The following is a 23,455-nucleotide window of genomic DNA, read 5'->3' as shown; positions in this document are numbered from 1 at the left end:
TTTCTCCATTTGAAAAATATTAAATAAATTTAAAAAAATAATCAAATAATACCATTTCTTCAAAACGCAAAAACAACACTTTCTGCCCTGTAGCGGGTAAATATTAAGTTGAAAATATGCCTTTTTTACTGGGATATAGTACATTTTCTGGGCATTCCGAAAACACAAGCACAACTGAAAATTGACGATTTTTGATTTATGACGTTCTTGAAAGAACGATTCACGAGTAACCTGCTCCGCGCGTATTCACTGTATTGTAGTATTTAACATTAGAAAAAGGTCCCTATTTTAGAGTGAAATTGGAGGACTTTAAATGATTATAATTCTGTTTCTACAATAGTTATAAGACATAGGAACACAGATAATATTGTACTCTAATTTATTGCATAGTTTCACGAGTAACCTGCTCCGCGCGTATTCACTGTATTGTAGTATTTAACATTAGAAAAAGGTCCCTATTTTAGAGTGAAATTGGAGGACTTTAAATGATTATAATTCTGTTTCTACAATAGTTATAAGACATAGGAACACAGATAATATTGTACTCTAATTTATTGCATAGTTTCACGAGTAACCTGCTCCGCGCGTATTCACTGTATTGTAGTATTTAACGTTAGAAAAAGGTCCCTATTTTAGAGTGAAATTGGAGGACTTTATATGATTATAATTCTGTTTCTACAATAATTATAAGACATAGGAACACAGATAATATTGTACTCTAATTTATTGCATAGTTTCACGAGTAACCTGCTCCGCGCGTATTCACTGTATTGTAGTATTTAACGTTAGAAAAAGGTCCCTATTTTAGAGTGAAATTGGAGGACTTTAAATGATTATAATTCTGTTTCTACAATAGTTATAAGACATAGGAACACAGATAATATTGTACTCTAATTTATTGCATAGTTTCACGAGTAACCTGCTCCGCGCGTATTCACTGTATTGTAGTATTTAACGTTAGAAAAAGGTCCCTATTTTAGAGTGAAATTGGAGGACTTTAAATGATTATAATTCTGTTTCTACAATAGTTATAAGACATAGGAACACAGATAATATTGTACTCTAATTTATTGCATAGTTTCACGAGTAACCTGCTCCGCGCGTATTCACTGTATTGTAGTATTTAACGTTAGAAAAAGGTCCCTATTTTAGAGTGAAATTGGAGGACTTTAAATGATTATAATTCTGTTTCTACAATAGTTATAAGACATAGGAACACAGATAATATTGTACTCTAATTTATTGCATAGTTTCACGAGTAACCTGCTCCGCGCGTATTCACTGTATTGTAGTATTTAACGTTAGAAAAAGGTCCCTATTTTAGAGTGAAATTGGACTTCAGGAATGCAGATACTTACTATACGGAGGATGTGGTTGATGGATGGCGTGATTTGACCGAGTTTGGTGATAGCCATGGGTATTGGTAATGTATTGAACACCGTAAAGTGTGGGATGGAGCTGGTTCTATGGTGCGTGCTATTCAGGAACCCCATTACCGAATTATAAGGTGCGGCCGAATGTTTCACGAAGGTACCTATACATACAATCGCATGTCAGCCAGTCACGATATGTTCAACTAGACACCTAAGGGTGATATATATAGCTAATATACCTTCCCCATATCCCATTATATATATATATATATATATATATATATATATATATATATATATATATATATATATATATAATATATATATATATATATATATATATATATATATATATATATATATATATATATATATATATATATGTATATATATATATATAAATATATATCTATATATATATATATATATATATATATATATATATATATATATATATATATATATATATATATATATATATATATATATATATATTATATATATAAAGTGATTTTTTCACTCCAATATTCATTTAATATTACCCTGGATTGGTACCTGAAGCGGAGGACTGATCACATCTCCTTCATGTGTAAACGATCAGGATAATAAGTATATGTATTAATTTTAAATCAAACACAGACAAAACCACATAAAAAATTATACTGTGACAATTGTTTCACATTCGTTTGATAATGCCCTAACGAGGCGAAACAATTGTAGTTGTTTATGTTTTAATTACCTACATGAATGTGGAAAAGACAAAGATTGTTCGTAAAGACAGATTCGTGGGACGTTCTATTCTCTCTGCCTACCTCTGCGGAGAAGCGGCGTCATGTTTAGTTAAATATGTTTTGACTGCATATTAAACTAACATAAAATTTGTTTTACCGTTCTTTCCTCACTCATTCGTTCCGCATGCCCAAACCCTCTCAACACACCTTTTATTAGATGGATAATGCTTATCTCAGCCTTGCACCCTTTCCTTACATCCCAATCGAACATCTACCATACACCGCTTTGCCACACATCCATCTGAGAGATAGCATTTGGACTGCATTCAGTATTTACATCTAAAATTCTCTTTGATATCACCGCATTAAAGCAAATCTCAGAAACTTTCAGCATCATTTATAATATATTTATTTTCTACTCCATAATTACCTCTTCTAATTTTTTAATTACAGGGCAGATTACGGTGGCGATGTAGCGCGTGTTCAGCGGGAGAAGGTCTCTGGTTCGAATCCTGGGCGGGTCTCACAGCTAAACCGGAACCATATTATTATACAAACATATTATTATCATTTAAAAAAAAGCGAAAATTCTTCTATTTTTTGTTGTTGTTCCTTTTTGCACCTTTTTTTGCTGCCAATGGTGCACTGGGCACTGTATAAAATTGGCACCATTGATTATAACTCATGTTGAATATACATCCAGCAAAAATAAAAAAAAACAGATGTGAACAATGTATAAATATATAATAAAATATAAATAAAACAAAATGTGTTATAAAATAAAATAAACTTACTAACCATCACGCCGCTTCCCCGCAAGGGTAGGCAGAGAGAAAAGAACGCCACACCACTCTGTCTTTGCAAACATTCTTCGCCTCTTCCGCGTTCACGCATCTCCTCATACATACCCGCCGATTGTTACGACTCCTAACCTGACCACTTTCGAGTATTTGGCACACCTGATCGTGCCATGTTTTTCTCGGTCTTCCTCTGCAAATAAAATAAAGCGAAGGATAATTAGGGTAGAGACTTTAAACGTATAAACTAATAATTATTTTTCTATATAAATATATATGAGAGTATTATTTTCATCCCTTGTACCAATTCTTAGTGAAATAAATCTTCTTTTTCGACTGAAGAATATGGCGTTTCATCCTCTTTGCTTACCTCTGCAGAGAAACGATGAAATAGTACTAGTAGTAGTAATGAGATTTAAAAAAAGTGTCGGGTTGTGGTCTTGTGGTAAGTGTCGCGGACTCTTAAGTCAGAGTTCCTCGGTTCGAACCCTATCACAATTTGATACCTATTTATAATAATGAGCCGCTTAGGCTCACAGAAACAGTATGAAATAAAAATATTTGTGTTTATAATAAAAACAGGAATATTTCTCTTTTTAATATAAAATAAATATAATTTTTTGACATCTCATCAAAGATGAAGAAGAATATGGAAGTCTGGGCATTTACGGGGCTTACGACCGTCATAGGCTGGTTTGAGTGATCACTTTACACACGTGTAACATTCACCAATTCTACCCATTATTGACAACCACACTACTCAAATTCTTGGAAGTTCTATATATATGAACCAATTTAGAAACCTTGTTCATGAATCACTAGAACTTCACTAGAGACATCTATTGGTGAGATGTAAATTTAGACACACTCAAAATGTTGTAAATAAAATAAATAAATAAATAAATGAAATACTTGAAAGAAAGCATAGAATAATTAATGTAGACACTTTGATTTATAATTTTTTGAATTTAAACGTACAGAGTTATAATTAATCTATGATTTTTCTATATAAATACATACGAGGGTAGTATTTTCATCCCTTGTAGCAATTATTAGCGGAACAAATCTCTGTTTTCGTTAATTACAATTCTATAAATAACGACAGGTCTCTCGGAGGTGGAATTATCCTCCAATTAGAGCCGGTCCAATCGACCGCGGTTCGGGTACAAATGTTCTCGATCCGTTTTATATTTTATGATTTCCTGGTAGGTTTGGTCCAATTATACAATTATTCGCGAGCAAAGGGTTGCTCAGGGCTGAGGGCTGGGGGCTGAGGGCCGAGGGCCGAGGTCGGGGGGTGAGGACATTCGACCCGAGGCGACTGGCCCTTAAAATCCGACTACAGGCTGACCGCATACTCACTTCACTTTTTCAAATTAGGTATTTTTTGGTTTTACAAAAAAATATTTGACTTGTCCGCCTCCGTAATAATATCAATAATTTGAATAGCCCCATTTTCGTAAAATACTACCTTTCATCAGTTGAACGCTAACCTTTGTAAAATTATAGCTTTTTTTAAAATTTTGAGTTGGGCATGTTTTCAGAATGCCCAGAAAATGTACTATATTCCAGCAAAAGAGGCATATTTTTAACTTAATATTTACCCGCTACAGGGCAGAAAATGTTTTTTTTTTTGCATTTTGAAGAAAAGGTATTGTTTAATTATTTTATTAAATATACTAAATATTTTTCTAATGGAGAAAAAACCTTCAGGTTTTACCTAAAAAGATCTATTGCATAGTAAAAAGTTCAATAAAGGGCTTGATATTGAATTTTAATACATTGTGTTTTATTTTTAAACTTTAAAAACGTTCTCCTGAAAAATCAAGTTTTTTTTTATTTATGACGTTCTTGAAAAGAGTGAGCGATATATGAACCAATTTAGAAACCTTGTTCTTGAATCATTAGAACTTCACTAGAGACATCTATTGGTGAGATGTAGAGAAGCTTTTTATTAATGCCCAGACTTCCATATTCTTCTTCATCTTTGATTGGATGTCAAAAATAATATGAAAATAACTCCTGTAATTGGAGATAATCCAGATTTTGTGAACAAGTATTTGGAGACACTCAAAATGTTAGAGATAACTTGTTTATGAACAGCCTGTAGCCATTTCCTTGTAAGGATGTATCCTGCCCAGACGAAAACAATTAGATACCTACAGCATTTAGGAGTTAGGATAAATATAATGACCACTCTTTTTTACAGCTAATAATACCATTCATAGGAACAACCACAGATTTAAAAAAAAAATAAAAAAACAAACATCAAACAAAACACGCCGTTTTTCTCGCAGCAGCCTGGAGCCCTCGCCTTTTGGCAATGGTAACGTTACAGACGCCCATCCTGTGGTGCACAAGGCACTGCGTCGGACCGACGCGGTGCCATCTGAATCGTGAATACGAAGGATGAGTCAGTCCTGCGCTCTGAACTGCGAAATGCTGAACATGGCTCATGGCGGGCAGCGTGGTTCTTGACACATAAAATATGCCAAAAAGTATACATATATATATATATATATATATATATATATATATATATATATATATATATATATATATATATATATATATATATATATATATATATATATATATATATTCATTCATTCATTCGAACCCTTATCCGCACCCCAATGGTGCATAGGGCACTCACCATATACACGCAGTGTTATGTTGATCGTTAACACACGAAGGAAAGGTGATCAGCCCTCCGCTTTAGGTACCAGTCCAGGGTAATATTGAATAAATATTAAAATGAAAAAATCACTTATGTACCGATATCGTATACCCACAGTCGTTAAATAGAGAGATTCTATGCTTAATAAAAGCATTCCCTTTGTAACATAGATGTCGGTGGTGAACTCACATGAACTGTGTCACGAGTTTGATCAATATATCTAGGGGTTCCGAAATATGAGTAGTGTGGTTGTCAATCATGGGTAGAATTGATGAATTTTAGGTGTGTAAAAAAAAGCGAGTGTTTTTGCCTAGAATTTTTACTCATGAATTACATGAAATTATAGTAACTTTAAACATAAAGAGTAAAAATCCACTCACTAGTGGGGTCATGATAAGCGGTGTTGCATAAGCCGTAGATAGATTTCAGAGTCACTTGGACGTAAGGTAATTTAAAAAAAAAAATGTGTGTAAAGTGATCGCATAAACTCGCCTATGACGGTCGTAAGCCCTGTAAATGACCAGACCTCCATATTCTTCTTCATCTATGTTGATATTGGGGTGTCAAAAAAATATTTTTAGCCTTTCATTATTAAATTCGATATTAATATAAATAAAACCCTTATCCGCACCCCAATGGTGCATAGGGCACTGTGTCATATAAACGCAGGGTTATCTTGATCGTTTACACATGAAGGAAAGGTGATCGGCCCTCCGCTTCAGGTACCAGTCCATGGTAATATTGAATAAATATTACAGTGAAAAAATCACTTATATTTATTTTACCCCCCTTGGGAATCGAACCCGGGACCTCCAGAACGGTAGCCGAGCGTGCTGACCATTACACTACGGAGGCGGAAATTCGATTTTAACATAAACAAAACATAAGTAGGTAGAAAACAATGATTTTCTCTGACTTTTTAAAACACCCATGGTTTTCCTATGGTAAATCAAAATTAAATTGTCCGCCTTTATAGTGTACTGGTTAGCGCGCTAGACTACCATGCTGGAGGTCGCGGGTTCATTCCCAAGATGTTCAAAATAAATATTAGTGATTTTTCAGTCTAATATTTATTTAATATAACCCTGGACTGGTACCTGAAGCGGAGGGCCGATCACCTTTCCTTTGTGTGTTAACGATTAATCGTCTTAAGACAACACTGCGTTTATATGATGCAGTGCCCTATGCACCATCGGGTGCGGATAAGAAGAAGAAATTATAAAGACATGTCGATTTTTTGTGGCTGGTTGCGGTTACTGTAGGTACCCTATTTATATTGAAGGATAATTTCGACCCTTTTTTACGCTACATCCGTTCTAAAACTACCTCTAAAGGTAATTTTATACAATTATATAAATATTTTATGTTATTAAATATTAATGTCTCTGCTATGGGTGTAATTTTTCGATAATAAATAATATTTAGGTCTTTTTTTATCTATGGAAGACAATTATAATATTTTTCCTTCACGATATGCTTTTGTATCGTACCAAGACACGAAGGGTAGCTGGCTTAAGGTTTTTTGGTTGGTTGGAAGATGTTGCTTTTTAGCAATAAGACCGCCTATGTATTTATTTATTTTCAGTAGATGAAGTTTAAATAAATAAATATGCGGCCAACCGCCGAAGAGGTAACACGTCTTTCATGTTTTTAAATAATGCATATTGGAATTTATACCTTTTTTAGAATATATCGTAGTCGTAGAGGTGAAAGTGGCCAACTAACAAAACGTAAAATGTTCAGGAGGGCCATTTAAGACACTTTTGCTTGGCAACAAAATAAACATCAATGCAGTTAGTCATTTTTAACAAGTTAATATATTATACTTACAAGTTTAAAATCCTTTGGGATATTTTCAGGGCAATATTAAGCTAGTAAGATATCAAATAGTCAATGATCGCGTTTTGTAAAAAATTCTCTACAGATTTCAATAAGAATGTTACCGATAGTCTTTAATTTTTCATATTAATTTATTGGCCAATAATCACACATCGTGATATTTATCCATTGTAGTTACCCCATCTGCGCCTAGTACCACAGTACATCCCGGCTATGACGTACTCGTAAAGCTACATGTAAGTACATAAAAGCACAAGTCTTGTTCTCATTCAAGAATTGATCAAAATGTGTTTCATTTTAATTCTTTCTCACATACATCGTCGTGGGGGGAGGCCGTAATTATGTCCTGGAGGTACGAGTTTCCTCGTAAGCGGCATATCTCGGCGTGGCGTGTACCGCATTATGTAGATACGCGGCTGTGAGGGAGCGGTCACTCCGGAACACTCCCACTAAATTCATATGTGGCTCTGAATCGTGCGTGATGTCTGCCGATATGCAGGGGTGTGGTGTTCGAGGGTTGGAGGGCGAATTGTTGTTTGGGTGTGTTTATTTGTACTATATATGCACCTCGGTGTAGAGAATTTGAGGTTAGAAAGTGTTCCATGTCGCGCAGAAATGTTCAAAGTTGCGCAGAAATGTTTAGATTGCACAGAAATGTTCAAAGATGCGCAGCTATGCTGTCGGAGTTGTGCAGCAATGCTCTCAGAGTTGTATAGGAATATAACATGATAAAAAATTGCAAATTATAACAATTTGCGCATAAATATTTAAAGTTATGCAGAGACGTTTGAAGTTGCACATCAATGTTCTCAGAGTTGCGTAGGAATGTATGAAGTTGCACAGAAATATTTGGAGATGCATAGAAATGTTCAATGTTTCACATCTATGCTCTCGGATTTGCACAGGAATGTTCCAAGTTGCATAGCAATGCTCTCGGAGTTTCACATACATGTTTAAAGTGGCACGGAAATGTTCGGAGATTCACAGAAATGTTTAAAGTTGAGTGGCAATGCTCTCAGATTTGAACAGGAATGTTCACAGAAACTTATATGATTGCACAGGTATTCCAAGTTGCTGAAAAAGGTTTGGTGTTCCCAGTTGTCCCAAGTTGCAAAGAAAAAATTATATTTACAATATCACAGATTTTATGTATATGGAAAGTGAAACAAATAATAAAAAAAAAAACTTTCTAAAAATTATTTTATTGTCTACTTACCTAGTTAAACCATATACAGTCGAACTCGGTTATAACAAGGATGAAGGGACCGACTGAATTTGCTCGTTATATTCGAGAATATGTATTCTTTTTAAAAACATACCTACCTACCACATGAAGTATGTTATCTGGAATGGTCACATAACACAATATGTCGCAATCGAAACAAAATTCATACAATTCACCCATTACACACATCGCTCACTCCTTTCAAGAACTTGATTTTTCAGGAGAACGTTTTTAAAGTTTAAAAATATAACACAATGTATTAAAAATAAATATCAAGCCACTTATTGAAGTTTTTACTGTGCAACAGATCTTTTTAGGTTAAACCTGAAGGTTTTTTCTCCATTTGAAAAATAACTAGTATATTTGAAAAAATAATTAAACAATACCTTTTCTTCAAAATGCAAAAACAACACTTTCTGCCCTGTAGCGGGTAAATATTAAGTTAAAAATATGCCTCTTTTCCTGGGATATAGTAGGTACGTTTTTTGGGCATTCCGAAAACATCCACAACTGAAAAATGACGATTTTTGATTTATGACGTTCTTGAAAGGAGTGAGCGATATAAAATATGGATACTATCGTAAAAATCCCCGAAACAAGCGTGACGTTCAAAAACTATAAAATAAGTTATTTATTGTAATAAAGTAGGTCCTTACAGACATGCCAAAGCTTGCTTTCTTCATCTCTGCTAAGATGCAAAAAAAAAAATATATATTTTTCACAATCGTGATAAATGTTGAGCACCCCTGCCTTACAAACGAACTCAGGTCATGTTTTTTTTATCTGTTCTTTAATTCCATTCGTATAAATAACTAGATATGTATATACGATGCATATGTTTTACATATGTATGCAAGGTAATATACGAAGGAGATCTTATCCATGTATTATGTATTCCGTGTGTACCAGTAATATCGCGCTACACTCAAACTCTGGCGTCAGGATGTGTTTATTTATTCATAAAAGCTTACTTAATTCGACCATAGATGCTGCCGAGGACTCGCACGCGAAAGAACGTGTCAATTGTTGGATATATACGAGTACATAAACAATTTGTGTATATATATATATATATATATATATATATATATATATATATATATATATATATATATATATAATATATATATATATATATATATATATATATATATATGTATATATATATATATATATATATATATATATATATATATATATATATATATATATATATTTATATGTATATATATATATATATATATATATATATATATATATATATATATATATATATATATATATATATATATATATATATATATACATCTAGCAAGCGGAAGCTAATTTGGCAGTTCACAACCGAGTCCTGGTAATGTATGGAGGTGAAGCAAGGAGTTGGCAAAAGAAGGATGACTTGTAGACTGAGTAGACTGAATGCAGTCGGAATGCGTTCCCTCAGACGAATGTGCGGCAAAACTAATGTATGATAGATGTTCCAATTATAAATAAGGAAATAATGCAAGGCTGAGATAGCATTATCGACAAAATAAAAAAAAAGGTGTGTAGGGATGGTTTGGGCATGTGAATGAAATGAGTGAGGACAGAACGGTAAACGAATTTACGGGGCGAACGTTGTTTGAAAAAGGAGCAGAAGAAAACCGAGAAAAACTCGACAATATCGGGGATGTCAAATACTTGAAGTATGAGGAGATGCATGAATTTGGAAGCGACAGTGAAAAGACAGAGTGGTTTGGCGTTCTATTCTCTCTACCTGGCATGATATTACAATCGGCGATAAAGCCATGTATAGTAGATGTTCCAATGGTGATATAAGCAAAGAAAGCAAGGTTAAGATGAGCATTATCCATCAAACCAAGAAAGGTGTGCTGGGATGGTTTGGGCACGTGGAACGAACGAGTGAGGCGAATGTACTAGCAGCATATTTCCAGTACGGGATCTCCAACCGGACCTGGGCTGGAAACCTGCAATTATGCATATAGCAGTTGGTTCGTTTCTGCATAAACACATCTATATGCAATTCACAAGATATCATTGCGGAGAGTATATATTATAATTAGCCCGCTGTAATTCAGTTCCACACGCTATCCATAATATTAAAGTATTGGGATTTAAGAAACCACTCCGATTCAATATATTGAAAATTAAAAGTATCGTAATAAAAGAAACCATTCATTCTACTTAATTTTTTTTTCAAACCCTTATACGCACCCCAATGATGCATATGACACTGCTTCATATAAACGCAGTGTTATCTTGATCGTTAACACATGAAGGAAAGGTGATCAGCCCTCCGCTTCAGATACCAGTCCAGGGTAGTATTGAATAAATATTACAGTGTAAATCACTTATATTTATTTTACCCCCTCTGGGAATCGAACCCAGGACCTCCAGAACGGTCGGCGAGCGTGCTGACCATTACACTACGGAGGCGGACTTAATTTTGGACTAAATTAACGGATTCAATATACTGAAATCAATAAGTATTGAAATAAAAGAAACCATTCATTCCACTGTGATCAATTTGAACAATTCAAGATTTGGGATTAAAAAAACCATTGCATTTCGATAAAGTGAAAATAATAAGTATCGGAATAAAAGAAACCATTCATTCTACTTTAGTAAATTAAAAAATTGAAGCTTTGGGATTCAAAAAACTATTGCATTTCGATAAAGTGCACATAATAAGCATTGGAATAAAATAAACCATTTATTTTAATTAAATAAATTATAAAAAATCAAGTTTTGGCATTCAAGAAACCATTGTAATTCAAGATACTGAAAATAATAAGTATTGGAATATAAGAAACCATTCATTATACTGTGTTAAATTATAAATATTCATGTTTCGAGATTCAAGAAACCATTGCATTTCGATAAAGTGAAAATAATAAGTATTGGAATAAATGAAACCATTCACTTTTTTCCAATAAATTTTAAATATTCACGTTTTGGGATTCAAGAAACCATTGCAATTCGATAAACTTAAAATAAACCAAGATTTGGAAACATTTTTTTATTTAAACGCGGTTGTTAATCAACCGCGTTTAAAGTTAAAGTTAAGTAAATATTAAATTTTAAATAGTGGTATTTACGCACTGGGTACCTAAAACATTAATTAAAAATGAAACCATTCTACCAATAAACTAAAAATAGTATAGTATTGGAATTAAAGAAACCAGTCTACTTCAATTAAATACAAATATTTATGTTTTGGTAATAAAAAAAACCTTCTAAGTACTTCAATTAACTAGAAATATAATCGTATTGGGTTAAATGAAACGATTCTACTTAATTTAACTAGAAATATTTAAGTTTTGGTATTAAAGAAACCATTCTACTTCAATCAACTAGAAATATCAATGTATTGGGATCAAAGAAACCGTTCTACTTTAATAAACTAAAAATATTATGGTATTTGGATTGTTATCAATCCAAATACCATAATATTTATTAACCATAATATTAATATTAACCATAATATAAGAACGGTTTTATAACCGTTCTTCTTTGATAAGCTAGAAAGATTTAAGTATTAGGATTTAAGAAACCATTCTACTTCAACAAATTTAAAATTAGAGTATTGGGATTAACTGAATCTTAGATATGACGTTAGTGAAGGAGCTCAGCGCAAAGGACATAACTGCTACCAGGAAAAGGAAATGGCAAGGGGATGGTAGGTACAACAGGATACAAGCTACTGCTGAGGTGACGAGTCCTTTGAAGCTTCTGAAATATATTGATAAATAAATATTACATGTGTCGGACATGAGGTCTGGTCTCTTAACTCGCCAGAGGCGTAACTACGTACACGCACTTACGCCAATTCTATCTGCATATCATTACGGGGAATCGCGAGGTGATTGCGGGTGACGGGAGGTGACAAAAGATGACGTCAGGCGTCGCAATTACACGTGAGGTTTAAAGTTTAAACCGACAAGGTGATTTAAAACTAAAAAAAAAATATTGAGTGTTTGATAATGTCTTAATAAGACGAAACGCCTCACATGTTATGATATGTTATATATCTAAATAAAAGTAGAATTCAAATACGATCCCACAGACGAATGTGTGGCAAAACGATGCTTGATAGATGTTCGAATGATGAAATAAGGAAAGTATGCAAGGCTGAGATAAGCATTATCGAGAATGTTAGTAAAGACAGAGTGCTATGGCGTTCGATTCTCTCTGCCTACCCATGCGGGGAAGCGGCGTGAATGGTTAGTTAGGAAGTAAGTTAGAATTTATTCCAATAATCTGGTTTAATTTTGAATATCGTTATCATACAGGATAAAGTGACCAAATACATTTTTTACAAAAAAGTAATCATTGACTATTTGATATCTTACTAGCTTAATATTGCCCTGAAAAGCATCCCAAAGGATTTTAAACTTGCAAGTATAATATATTGACTTGGTAAAAATGACTAACTGCATTGGTGTTTATTTTGTTGCCAAGTAAAAGTGACTTAAATGGCCCTCCTGAACATTTTACGTTTTGTTAGTTGGTCACTTTCTCCTGTACGACTACGATAAATTACCTGAAAATTAAAAAAAAATATAACCATTTTAAATGGTTTTTACATCCTAAATACAAAATCCGCCTCCGTAGTGTAATGGTCAGCACGCTCGGCTACCGTTCTGGAGGTCCCGAGTTCGATTCCCAAGGGGGGTAAAATAAATATAAGTGATTTTTTCACTGTAATATTTATTCAATAATACCATGGACTGGTACCTGAAGCGGAGGGCTGATGACCCTTCCTTCATGTGTAAACGATCAAGATAACACTGCGTTTATATGACACAGTGCCCTATGCACCATTGGGGTGCGGATAAGGGTTTTATCATTATTATTATAAATACAAAATAGTTAGTCAAAATTGACTATGGTTTCCGTTTATGTATTAATTTTAATGTGGAAGGGGCGAAGATTGTCTTCAAAGACATATTAGTGTTGCGTTATATCTCCCTGCCTACCCCTGCGGGGAAGTGACGAGATTGTTAGGTTAGGTTACTAATAGGTTAGGTTGAGTTAGGTTTCTTATAGCTTAGGTTGAGTTAGGTTACTAATTGATTGATTGTCAGTTTTTTTATGGAAGTCAGAGCATCCCATGGCCTGGCATTTGGCTGGCTTAAGCGATCGCGTTATACACTTGTGTAACGTTCACCATTCTGTCCATTTTCGGACATCCATATTGCATGAATTTTGTGAGGCTTACAAATCGCTCACTCCTTTCAAGAACGTCATAAATCAAAAATCGACGATTTTCAGTTGTGCATATTTTCGGAATGCCCAGAAAATGTACTATATCCCAGCAAAAGCGGCATGTTTTTAACTTAATATTTACCCGCTACAGGGCAGAAAGTGTTGTTTTTGCATTTTGAAGAAAAGGTTTTGTTTAATTATTTTCTTAAATATACTAAATATTTTTCAAATGGAGAAAAAACCTTCAGGTTTTACCCAAAAAGATCTGTTGCACAGTAAAAAGTTCAATTAGTGGCTTGATATTTATATTTAATACATTGTGTTATATTTAAAAAAAATCAAGTTTTTTGATTTACGACGTTCTTGAAAGGAGTAAGCGATATGCGCTGGTGTATGATTCATGTCGTACGTTAGTTTCCAGACATTCCCCATACATCAATTGTCATTTTAATAAATCGATATATTAAATGTCTCACAGTGTGTCATCAATTCCGAAATGAAAGAGACATCTATCCTTAACCCCGTTTCACACTCATATATAGCAAATATATCAGCACGTGGAAGTCCACAAGAAAAGAAATCCATCGCGTCATGTCGAAAAGACACCGTACAGGCTGCGTATGTGCTCTTTTTTTTGTAAAGTTTGCAAAGCCCTTACTTAAGGAGGCTTGTCTGATACTAACTAACTAACCATCACGCCGCTTCTCCGCAGGGGTAGGCAGAGAGAATAGAACGCCACACCACTCTGTCTTTGCAAACATTCTTCGCCCCTTCCATGTTCATGCATCTCTTCATACATACCTGCCGATTGTTAAGACTCCTTAACTGACCACTTTCAAGTATTTGGCATACCTGATCGTACCATGTTTTTCTCGGTCTTCCTCTGCTCTTTTTTCCACTTACTTTCGCCTTATAAATTTGTTTTACCGTTCTTTCCTCTTTCTTGTCCAAACCATCTCAACACACCTTTCTTAATTTTATCGATAATGCTTATCTCAGCTTTGCATTCCTTCCTTACTTCACTATTCGCACATCTATCATACATCGTTTTGTTGCACATTCTTCTGAGAGATCGCATTTCGACTGCATTCAGTCTACTTTCATCCTTTTTTTGCCAACTCCATGTTTCACTTCCATACATTAGAGTTGGGACCAGGACTCCGTTGTGCACTGCCAGTTTAGCTTCCGCTGATAGGTTTTTATTTGCTATAACTGATTTCAGTGCACCATTCACTTTGTTCCCAGCATTCATATTAGTATAGTAGCGTTCATATAAGGATAGTAAGGATTTCATTTTTATCAAACCCTTATCCGCACCCCGATGGTGCATAGGGCACTGCGTCATACAAATGCAGTGTTATCTTGATCGTTAACACACGAAGGAAAGGTGATCAGCCCTCCGCTTCAGGTACCAGTCCAGGGTAATATGGAATAAATATTAGAGTGAAAAATCATTTATTTGACCTTCCTGGGAATCGAACCCGGGACCTCCAGAACGGTAGCCGAGCGTGCTGACCATTACACTACGGAGGCGGAAAAATACATCAAAAACACCCAGGCCAATTGAAAATAATTATTTCTTGAATTCATTATGCAATTGGCAGGAATCGAATCCACGACGCCAGTTTCGCAGTCGAGCGTCTTCTCAACTACGCCACACCGCCTAAGTCATCACTGTCTTCTCATTCTTCTAGCTTTATATACATACAGTAATGTACTCAATAAATGTAGGTACCTACCTTTAGGGTAGGATTGGGTACCTTACCTACTACTGTTCAATTGAAGATTGCGAAAATGTGCAGTGCCCTATGCACCATTGGGTATGGGTATGCTCTTTAGAAGAGTTTTAGAGAAAAAACGTGCTTAATATAGAAAAAAACGTGCTTAATATTCAATATATTGGTTTTTGAAAATATTGGATGAAGTCTACAAAGCTCCGAGCCCATTTCTGGCGGCCGTCCACCGCCGCCGAAGACGCTATCGCATCAAAAACGTGAATAATAAATCTTTTAATTCGACAAAATGTCATACCGGCCGCCATCTTGCGTCCGCTCCAAACGTCAGATGGAGAAAGAGCGGGAATAAATAAATAATGTTGCCAGGCGTGTAATTTTATAGGTGGATATATCACGGGCGTGGGCGCGCGGTACCTACCCGCCCGGCCCACGGACCCACACACATGCAAATGCACATTTATACATATTTATATCTTTTATTTATGTTCAGAGACAATACCAGGCTCGGATTATAATTGTGGACATAAAAAAATACTTAATTATTGATAAAATTATTTTTTAACATAGAAGAAGAATATGGAATATTTATTATTAACTAACTAACTCACTAACTAACCATCACGCCGCTTCCCAGCAGGGGTAGGCAGAGAGAATCGAACGCCACACCACTCTGTCTTTGCAAACATTCTTTGCCTCTTCTACATTCATGCATCTCCGATTCATCATGATTATTACGACTCCTGCATCATGATTATTACGACTCCTAACCCGGACGCTTTCAAGTATTTGACATACCTGATTGTGCCAAGTTTTTCTCGGTCGTCCTCTGCTTCTTTATCCGCCAGGATATTTATTATTATTATTCTTATATATATATATATATATATATATATATATATATATATATATATATATATATATATATATATATATATATATATATATATATATATATATATATATATATATATATATATATATATATATATATATATATATATATATCTTGTCCGCCTCCGTAGTGTAATGGTCAGCACGCTCAGCTACCGTTCACAAAATCTGGTTTATCTCCAATTACAGGAGTTATTTTCATATTATTTTTTGACATCTCATCAAAGATGAAGAAGAATATAAATAAGAATATGAATCATCGCCAGCTTCTCTTCATCGACTTCTTCGTCTTTGATGAGATTTCAAATAGTAATATTGTTTTAAAATCACTATTTATATTATATTATAACTTATTATTTTTTTTTTTGATATCTCATCAAAGATGAAGAAGAATATGGAAGTCTGGGCATTTACGGGGCTGACGACCGTCATAGGCTGGTTTAAGTGATCACTTTACACACGTGTAACATTCACCAATTCTACCCATTATTGACAACCACACTACTCAAGTTCTTGGAAGTTCTATATACATGAACCAATTTAGAAACCTTGTTCTTGAATTACTAGAACTTCACTAGAGACATCTATAGGTGAGATGTAAGGAAGCATTTTTATTAAGCAGAAACTCTTATATTAGTAGATATGTGAGATCCGAATCCTGGATTATAATCACACACATGAGAAACGCCAGAAAATACCATTTTCATTTTTATTATTAAGCTTATAATTTGACCAGATAATTTATTTACAACATTTCATACCTCACCAATAGATGTCAATTGTAAAACAAATGGGTAAAAAGTAAAAATTATATATTTTATATATATAATTTTTACTTTATACCCATTTGTTTTACAAGTAACATGTAACCATATATTTTTAAGCATTTGGGAATTGTTAATGGGCGATTTCAACGTAAAAATGACATTATTTAAAATAAATTGTACAGTTTCGTTTTTATATAAAATAAACTGCTTCAAAATGTAATAACTCAATTTTGTTAACCCTTCGTTAGTCGCACAGTAATTGCTATTGGCTTCGCTGGGTAATGAGACTGGGAATGCTCATTTTAATGCATTCTTGTATTTCTGAAACATATAACTTATTTTAAAAATAATTTAAACCATACTTACATTTTTTTAAAACTATTTTTTCCCTTTAAATATTTAGGTAATTTATCGTTAAAAAAATATTTATAAAGATAAGCATATAACATTACTGTATCTTTCAAACACCATGACCTTTGACTTACTTTCATTCATTGCCAGATCATTTTCCATACATACATTATGTACCTATACATACACCGTAGTCATTTTTTACAAAAACGTTATCATTGGCTATTTGATATCTTACTAGCTTAATATTGCCCTGAAAAACATCCCAAAGGATTTTAAACTTGGAAGTATAATGTATTGACTTGGTAAAAATGACTAACTGCATTGATGTTCATTTTGTTGCCAAGCAAAAGTGACTTGAATGGCCCTCCTGAACATTTTACGTTTTTATAGTATGTCACTTTACCCTGTATATATTCTAAAAAAAAACTAAAAAAAAATCCATTATGCTAATATTTAATTCCAATATCTAAAAACATCGGGCGAAGAAAAACGATATATTACCCAAAATATAAAAAATATTAAAACCATTTTAAATGGTTTTTACATCCTAAATACAAAATAGTTAGTCAAAATTGACTACGGTTTGCGTTAGTCTATTCTACAGTCTGCCTCCGTAGTGTAATGGTCAGCACGCTCGGCTACCGTTCTGGAGGTCCCGGGTTCGATTCCCAGGGGGGGGGGTAAAAAAATACAAGTTGTTTATTTCACTCATATATATGTATATACTACTACTACCATCACGCCGTTTTCCCGCAGGGGTAGGCAAAGAGGATGGAACGCCACACTCTTCTGTCCTGACATAAACTCCTCGCCTCCTTCACATCCATACATCTAGTCATACATACCCTCCGATTACGCAGACTTTTGACACATGCAGATTTTAGGTTCTGATTGATCTGATCGAGCCAAGTCTCTTTCGATCGTCCTCGTTCTGTTTTCCCTCTCACATTCGCCACATATATTTTCTTAGTAATTCTCTCGTTATCCATTCGCTCCACATGTCCATACCACCGCAAAGAACTCTTCCTAATCTTTTCAACTATTCCTCGTTCAGCCTTACATTCCTTTCTTGTATCTTTGTTTTTAATTCTGTAATACAATTATTTTCCACACATTCGTCTGAGGGAGCGCATTTCAACAGAGTTTCACTCTGCTTTTATCCTTTCTTTGCCAGTTCCATGTTTCGCTTCCACACATTAGTGTCATTACATATATATATATATATATATATATATATATATATATATATATATATATATATATATATATATATATATATATACCGTCTCGCAGATGTAAAAGTGTAGAGGGTTAAATCGAGTGAGTAGGTACGACCTTTTCCCGCGTCAGAAGAACGCCACAGAATTCTCGTAACACATAAATCATGAAATACCAACGAAATTAATAGCGTATGGTCTCCTAAAATCTAAATTCATGGTGTGTGGGTACCTAGTACCTTACCTACCTACCTACATGGACAATAAATATTACCAGGCGAACATATTTAAGGAAAAGCGCACTTCTGTGTGGTTACGCAGAAACAAGCCAAGCGGATACTCGATTTAACCATAAAATATATTTATTGGTGAGATAAAAAGAAGCTTTTTATTGAGCAGAAACTCTTTTATTAGTATGTGAGATCCGAATCCTGAATTATAATCACACACATGAGAAACGCCAGAAAACATCATTTTCATTTTTATTATTTTAGCTTATAATTTGACCAGTCAATTCATTTACACCATTGCCCATATCCTTCTTCATCTTTGATGATATATCAAAAAATAATTTGAAAATTAACTCCCATGTTTGGATATAATCTAGATTTGTGAACAAGTATTTGGACACACTCAAAATGTTGTAAATAAATTAACTGGTCAAATTATAAGCTTAAATAATAAAAATGAAAATGACATTTTCTGGCTTTTCTCGTGTATGTGATTATAATCCAGGATTCGGACCTCACATACTAATAAAAGAGTTTCTGCTCAATAAAAAGCTTCATTTCATCTCACCAATAGATGTCTCCAGTGAAGTTCTAGTGATTCAAGAATAAAATATATTGATATGTGTGGCGAATGTGAGCGGGAAAACAGAACGAAGACGGCCGAAAAAGACTTGGCACGATCAGATCAATCAGAACCTAAAATCTGGCGGTGTCAAAAAAAAGTGCGTAATCGAAGGGCATGTATGATTAGATGTATGGATGTGAAGAAGGCGAGGAGTGTATGTCAGGACAGAAGATAGTGACGTTCCATCCTCTCTGGCTACTCCTGTGGGAAAACGGCGTGATAGTAGTAGTAGATACTTTTATATACATTTTTTGTATGTATCAAGGTAAATAGGTAGTTCATTTTCATCTTGGTATGGTATCTCTATAGGTGTTGAACGGGGATGTGTAATGTCATCGTGACTGTTTGACATATTCTTCAACCCCTTATCGGCCCCCCAATGGTGCATAGGGCACTGCATCATATAAACGCAGTGTTATCTTGATCGTTAGCACATAAACATTATCGATTGAATTAATGTTGGGATGGTTTGGACATGTACATAGAACGATGAGTGAAGAGAAAACAGTACAATTAAATTATGAGGCAAATGTAGTTGGAAATTAAAAGCAGAGGGAAACCGAGGAAAAGTCGGCACGATGAAACGTGTCAAATATATGGGCATGATCAGGTACTTTGCAATGAAATGTTTGCAAAGACAGTATGATCTGGCGTTCTATTCTCTCTGCCTACCCCTGCGTGTGCAGTGTGGTTGTCAATCATGGGTGGATTTTACACGTGTATAAAGTGATCACTTAATACAGATCGGTGTGGCGTTCTATTCTCTCTGCCTACCCCTGCGGAGATGCGACGTGATGGTTACTTAGCTTTTTATTTACTTTTGTTTTAGCTAAATTGATACAAAATTTGATACTAATCAACCAATTTAGACGAATGGCTACCAGGAGTACAGAACAGCGCAGAAGGTATTTTAACATGTATCCAGCGCGAGCAGGTGAATGGAAGCGAGGGTTGGCTCCTTCCCGTTTATCTTCGACCAGTGAAGGAAGGCACATTCATCATGCCGGCTACACGGCCACAAGATGGCGTCCGCCGGGGCGTACTTTAAATTCAAAATATCTCCAGAAAATACATACGGACAGAATTATTTATTATTTTCGCTGTGAGAATGAATACTTGTGATATGTTACCGCGATATGTAGGTAGGTACCTGCCTTCGAGTATGTAGATATCCCTATATGTGCTGGCACCAACACAGACAGGCGAAGGGTCTATATTTGTTTTTTTTTTAATTAAATAATATACTGACTTCTCTATCGTAGTAAGTAACAAAACCTAACACATATCACTTTTAGTCAAAATAGCTTACATTTTTAGGCAATAAACTTCCATTGTACATAAAAAATAAAAATAAACTCAGAACTAAGTTTGGATACTTTCGTTAAAAGGAGGTAGATGGGTTATATTGGGAAATATATCGGTTATATTTGGGGAGAAAGATGGTTATATTGGGATAAAGATATATTATATTGGGATATACCATAGATGGTTAATATTGGGATAAGTATTGGGTACTTTTGGATATAGATGGGTTTATATTGGGATAAAGATTGATTATATTGGGATACAGATTGATAAGTTTGAGATATAGATGGGTTATATTGGGATAAAGATTGATTATATTGGGATACAGATTGATAAGTTTGAGATATAGATGGGTTATATTGGGATAAAGATTGATTATATTGGGATACAGATTGATAAGTTTGAGATATAGATGGGTTATATTGGGATAAAGATTGATTATATTGGGATACAGATTGATAAGTTTGAGATATAGATGGGTTATATTGGGATAAAGATTGATTATATTGGGATACAGATTGATATGTTTGAGATATAGATGGGTTATATTGGGATAAAGATTGATTATATTGGGATACAGATTGATAAGTTTGAGATATAGATGGGTTATATTGGGATAAAGATTGATTATATTGGGATACAGATTGATAAGTTTGAGATATAGATGGGTTATATTGGGATAAAGATTGATTATATTGGGATACAGATTGATATGTTTGAGATATAGATGGGTTATATTGGGATAAAGATTGATTATATTGGGATACAGATTGATAAGTTTGAGATATAGATGGGTTATATTGGGATAAAGATTGATTATATTGGGATACAGATTGATATGTTTGAGATATAGATGGGTTATATTGGGATAAAGATTGATTATATTGGGATATAGATGGGTTATATTGGGATAAATATTGAGTACATTGGGATATAGATGGGTTTATATTGGGATAAAGATTGATTATATTGGGATACAGATTGATAAGTTTGAGATATAGATGGGTTATATTGGTATATTATTAGATTAAAACCAATATTTTTAGCTTTTCCACTTTATTTTTATTTGACCAGCGACCGGGTTTCGTCGTTACCGACATTATATGTCGGTAACGACGAAACCCGGTCGCTGGTCAAATAAAAATAAAGTGGAAAAGCTAAAAATATTAGTTTTAATCCAATAATATATTAAAAATGCAATTCCATCAAGAAGTGTCAGTGGATAATATAAATCTATTAAAAAGGTTATATTGGGATAAAGATTGATTATATTGGGATAAAGATAGGTTATATTGGGATAAAAATTGATTATATTGGGATATAGATGGGTTATATTGGGATAAAAATTTATTGTATTGGGATATAGATGGGTTATATTGGGATATATGTAGATGGGTTATATTATATTGGAAGATAGACGTTTTTCTTGGCTCGTAACGCCGATATAGGTTTGTGGCAATATGATTTAATTTAGTACATTGTATTTCGGGGTATTATGCCCTTTATTGAGTTAGGTTTTTGAGAATGATCAGTGAGCCCCTGAGGTAATATAACAAAAATTTATCCAAGAATTTTCGGTTGAATTATTTTCATCCTAGCAAATGTATCACAAGGTGGAGATAAAATACAGGAGTCGTCAACATTTATATAAACTGATTTAGTAACTAACCTTCACGCTGCTTTCCGCAAGGGTAGGCAGAGGAAATAGAACGCCACACCACTCTGTCTTTGACAAATTACTCACCTCTGCCACATTCATGGATCTCCTTATACATACCTGCCGATTATTCCAACGTCTGACCTGACCACGCCTAAGTATTTGATATACTTGATAATGCAAAGTTTTCCTCGGTCTTCCAATGCTCCTTTTCCCAAATAATTCGCCTCATAAATTTGTGTAAGCGTTCTTTCGTATCGAGTGATCGTTTAGCTGGCAAAATGCCAATTCGTAAGTCCTGGGAATAAATCCAACCATAGATGGCTGTATTGAACTCAAATTTACAGTGTCATGAGGTTAAATGATAAATATAAGTGATCCGAGAATTTGAGTAGTGTGGTTGTCAATCATGGGTAGAATCAGTGAATTTATGTATTATTATTTTTTTTTGACATCTCATCAAAGATGAAGAAGAATATGGAAGTCTGGGCATTTGAGATGTCAAAAAATAATATGAAAATAACTCCTGTAATTGGAGATAATCTAGATTTTGTTAACAAGTATTTGGACACACTCAAAATGTTGTAAATTTATGTATTAATTTTAAATCAAACACAGATTTTTTGAGTCTACTAAGTTTACATAAAAAATTAATATCGTGACAATTGTTTCGACTAGTTATGGCGTTTATAAACGAATGTTTAAAAACGCCATAACTAGGCGAAACAGTGTTACAATATTAAATTTTTTGTGTGTTTTTATTAATAAAATACAACTTAGTAGACTGAAAAAAACTGTGTTTGATTTTAAATTAATACAAAAA

At 34.0% G+C, this 23,455-nt stretch overlaps 1 protein-coding gene across 1 annotated transcript; it reads right to left on the bottom strand.

Annotated features, from left to right (window-relative positions):
- Nucleotides 1-21,091: 21,091 nt before the first annotated feature.
- LOC148311021 (uncharacterized) lies at nt 21,092-22,400 on the bottom strand (the record flags this gene model as incomplete). Its single annotated transcript, XM_088257357.1, has 2 exons — nt 21,092-21,585; nt 22,216-22,400. Coding segments are annotated over 2 exons (679 nt in total), but the record flags the coding sequence as incomplete, so codon positions are not given.
- Nucleotides 22,401-23,455: the final 1,055 nt, after the last annotated feature.

The sequence above is a fragment of the Brachycentrus maculatus genome, unplaced genomic scaffold (genome assembly GCF_059751285.1).
Source record: "Brachycentrus maculatus isolate JH-2025_06_01 unplaced genomic scaffold, ASM5975128v1 h1tg000080l, whole genome shotgun sequence".
Classification (NCBI taxonomy): domain Eukaryota; kingdom Metazoa; phylum Arthropoda; class Insecta; order Trichoptera; family Brachycentridae; genus Brachycentrus; species Brachycentrus maculatus.
This window is presented reverse-complemented; position numbering and strand designations above follow the sequence as displayed.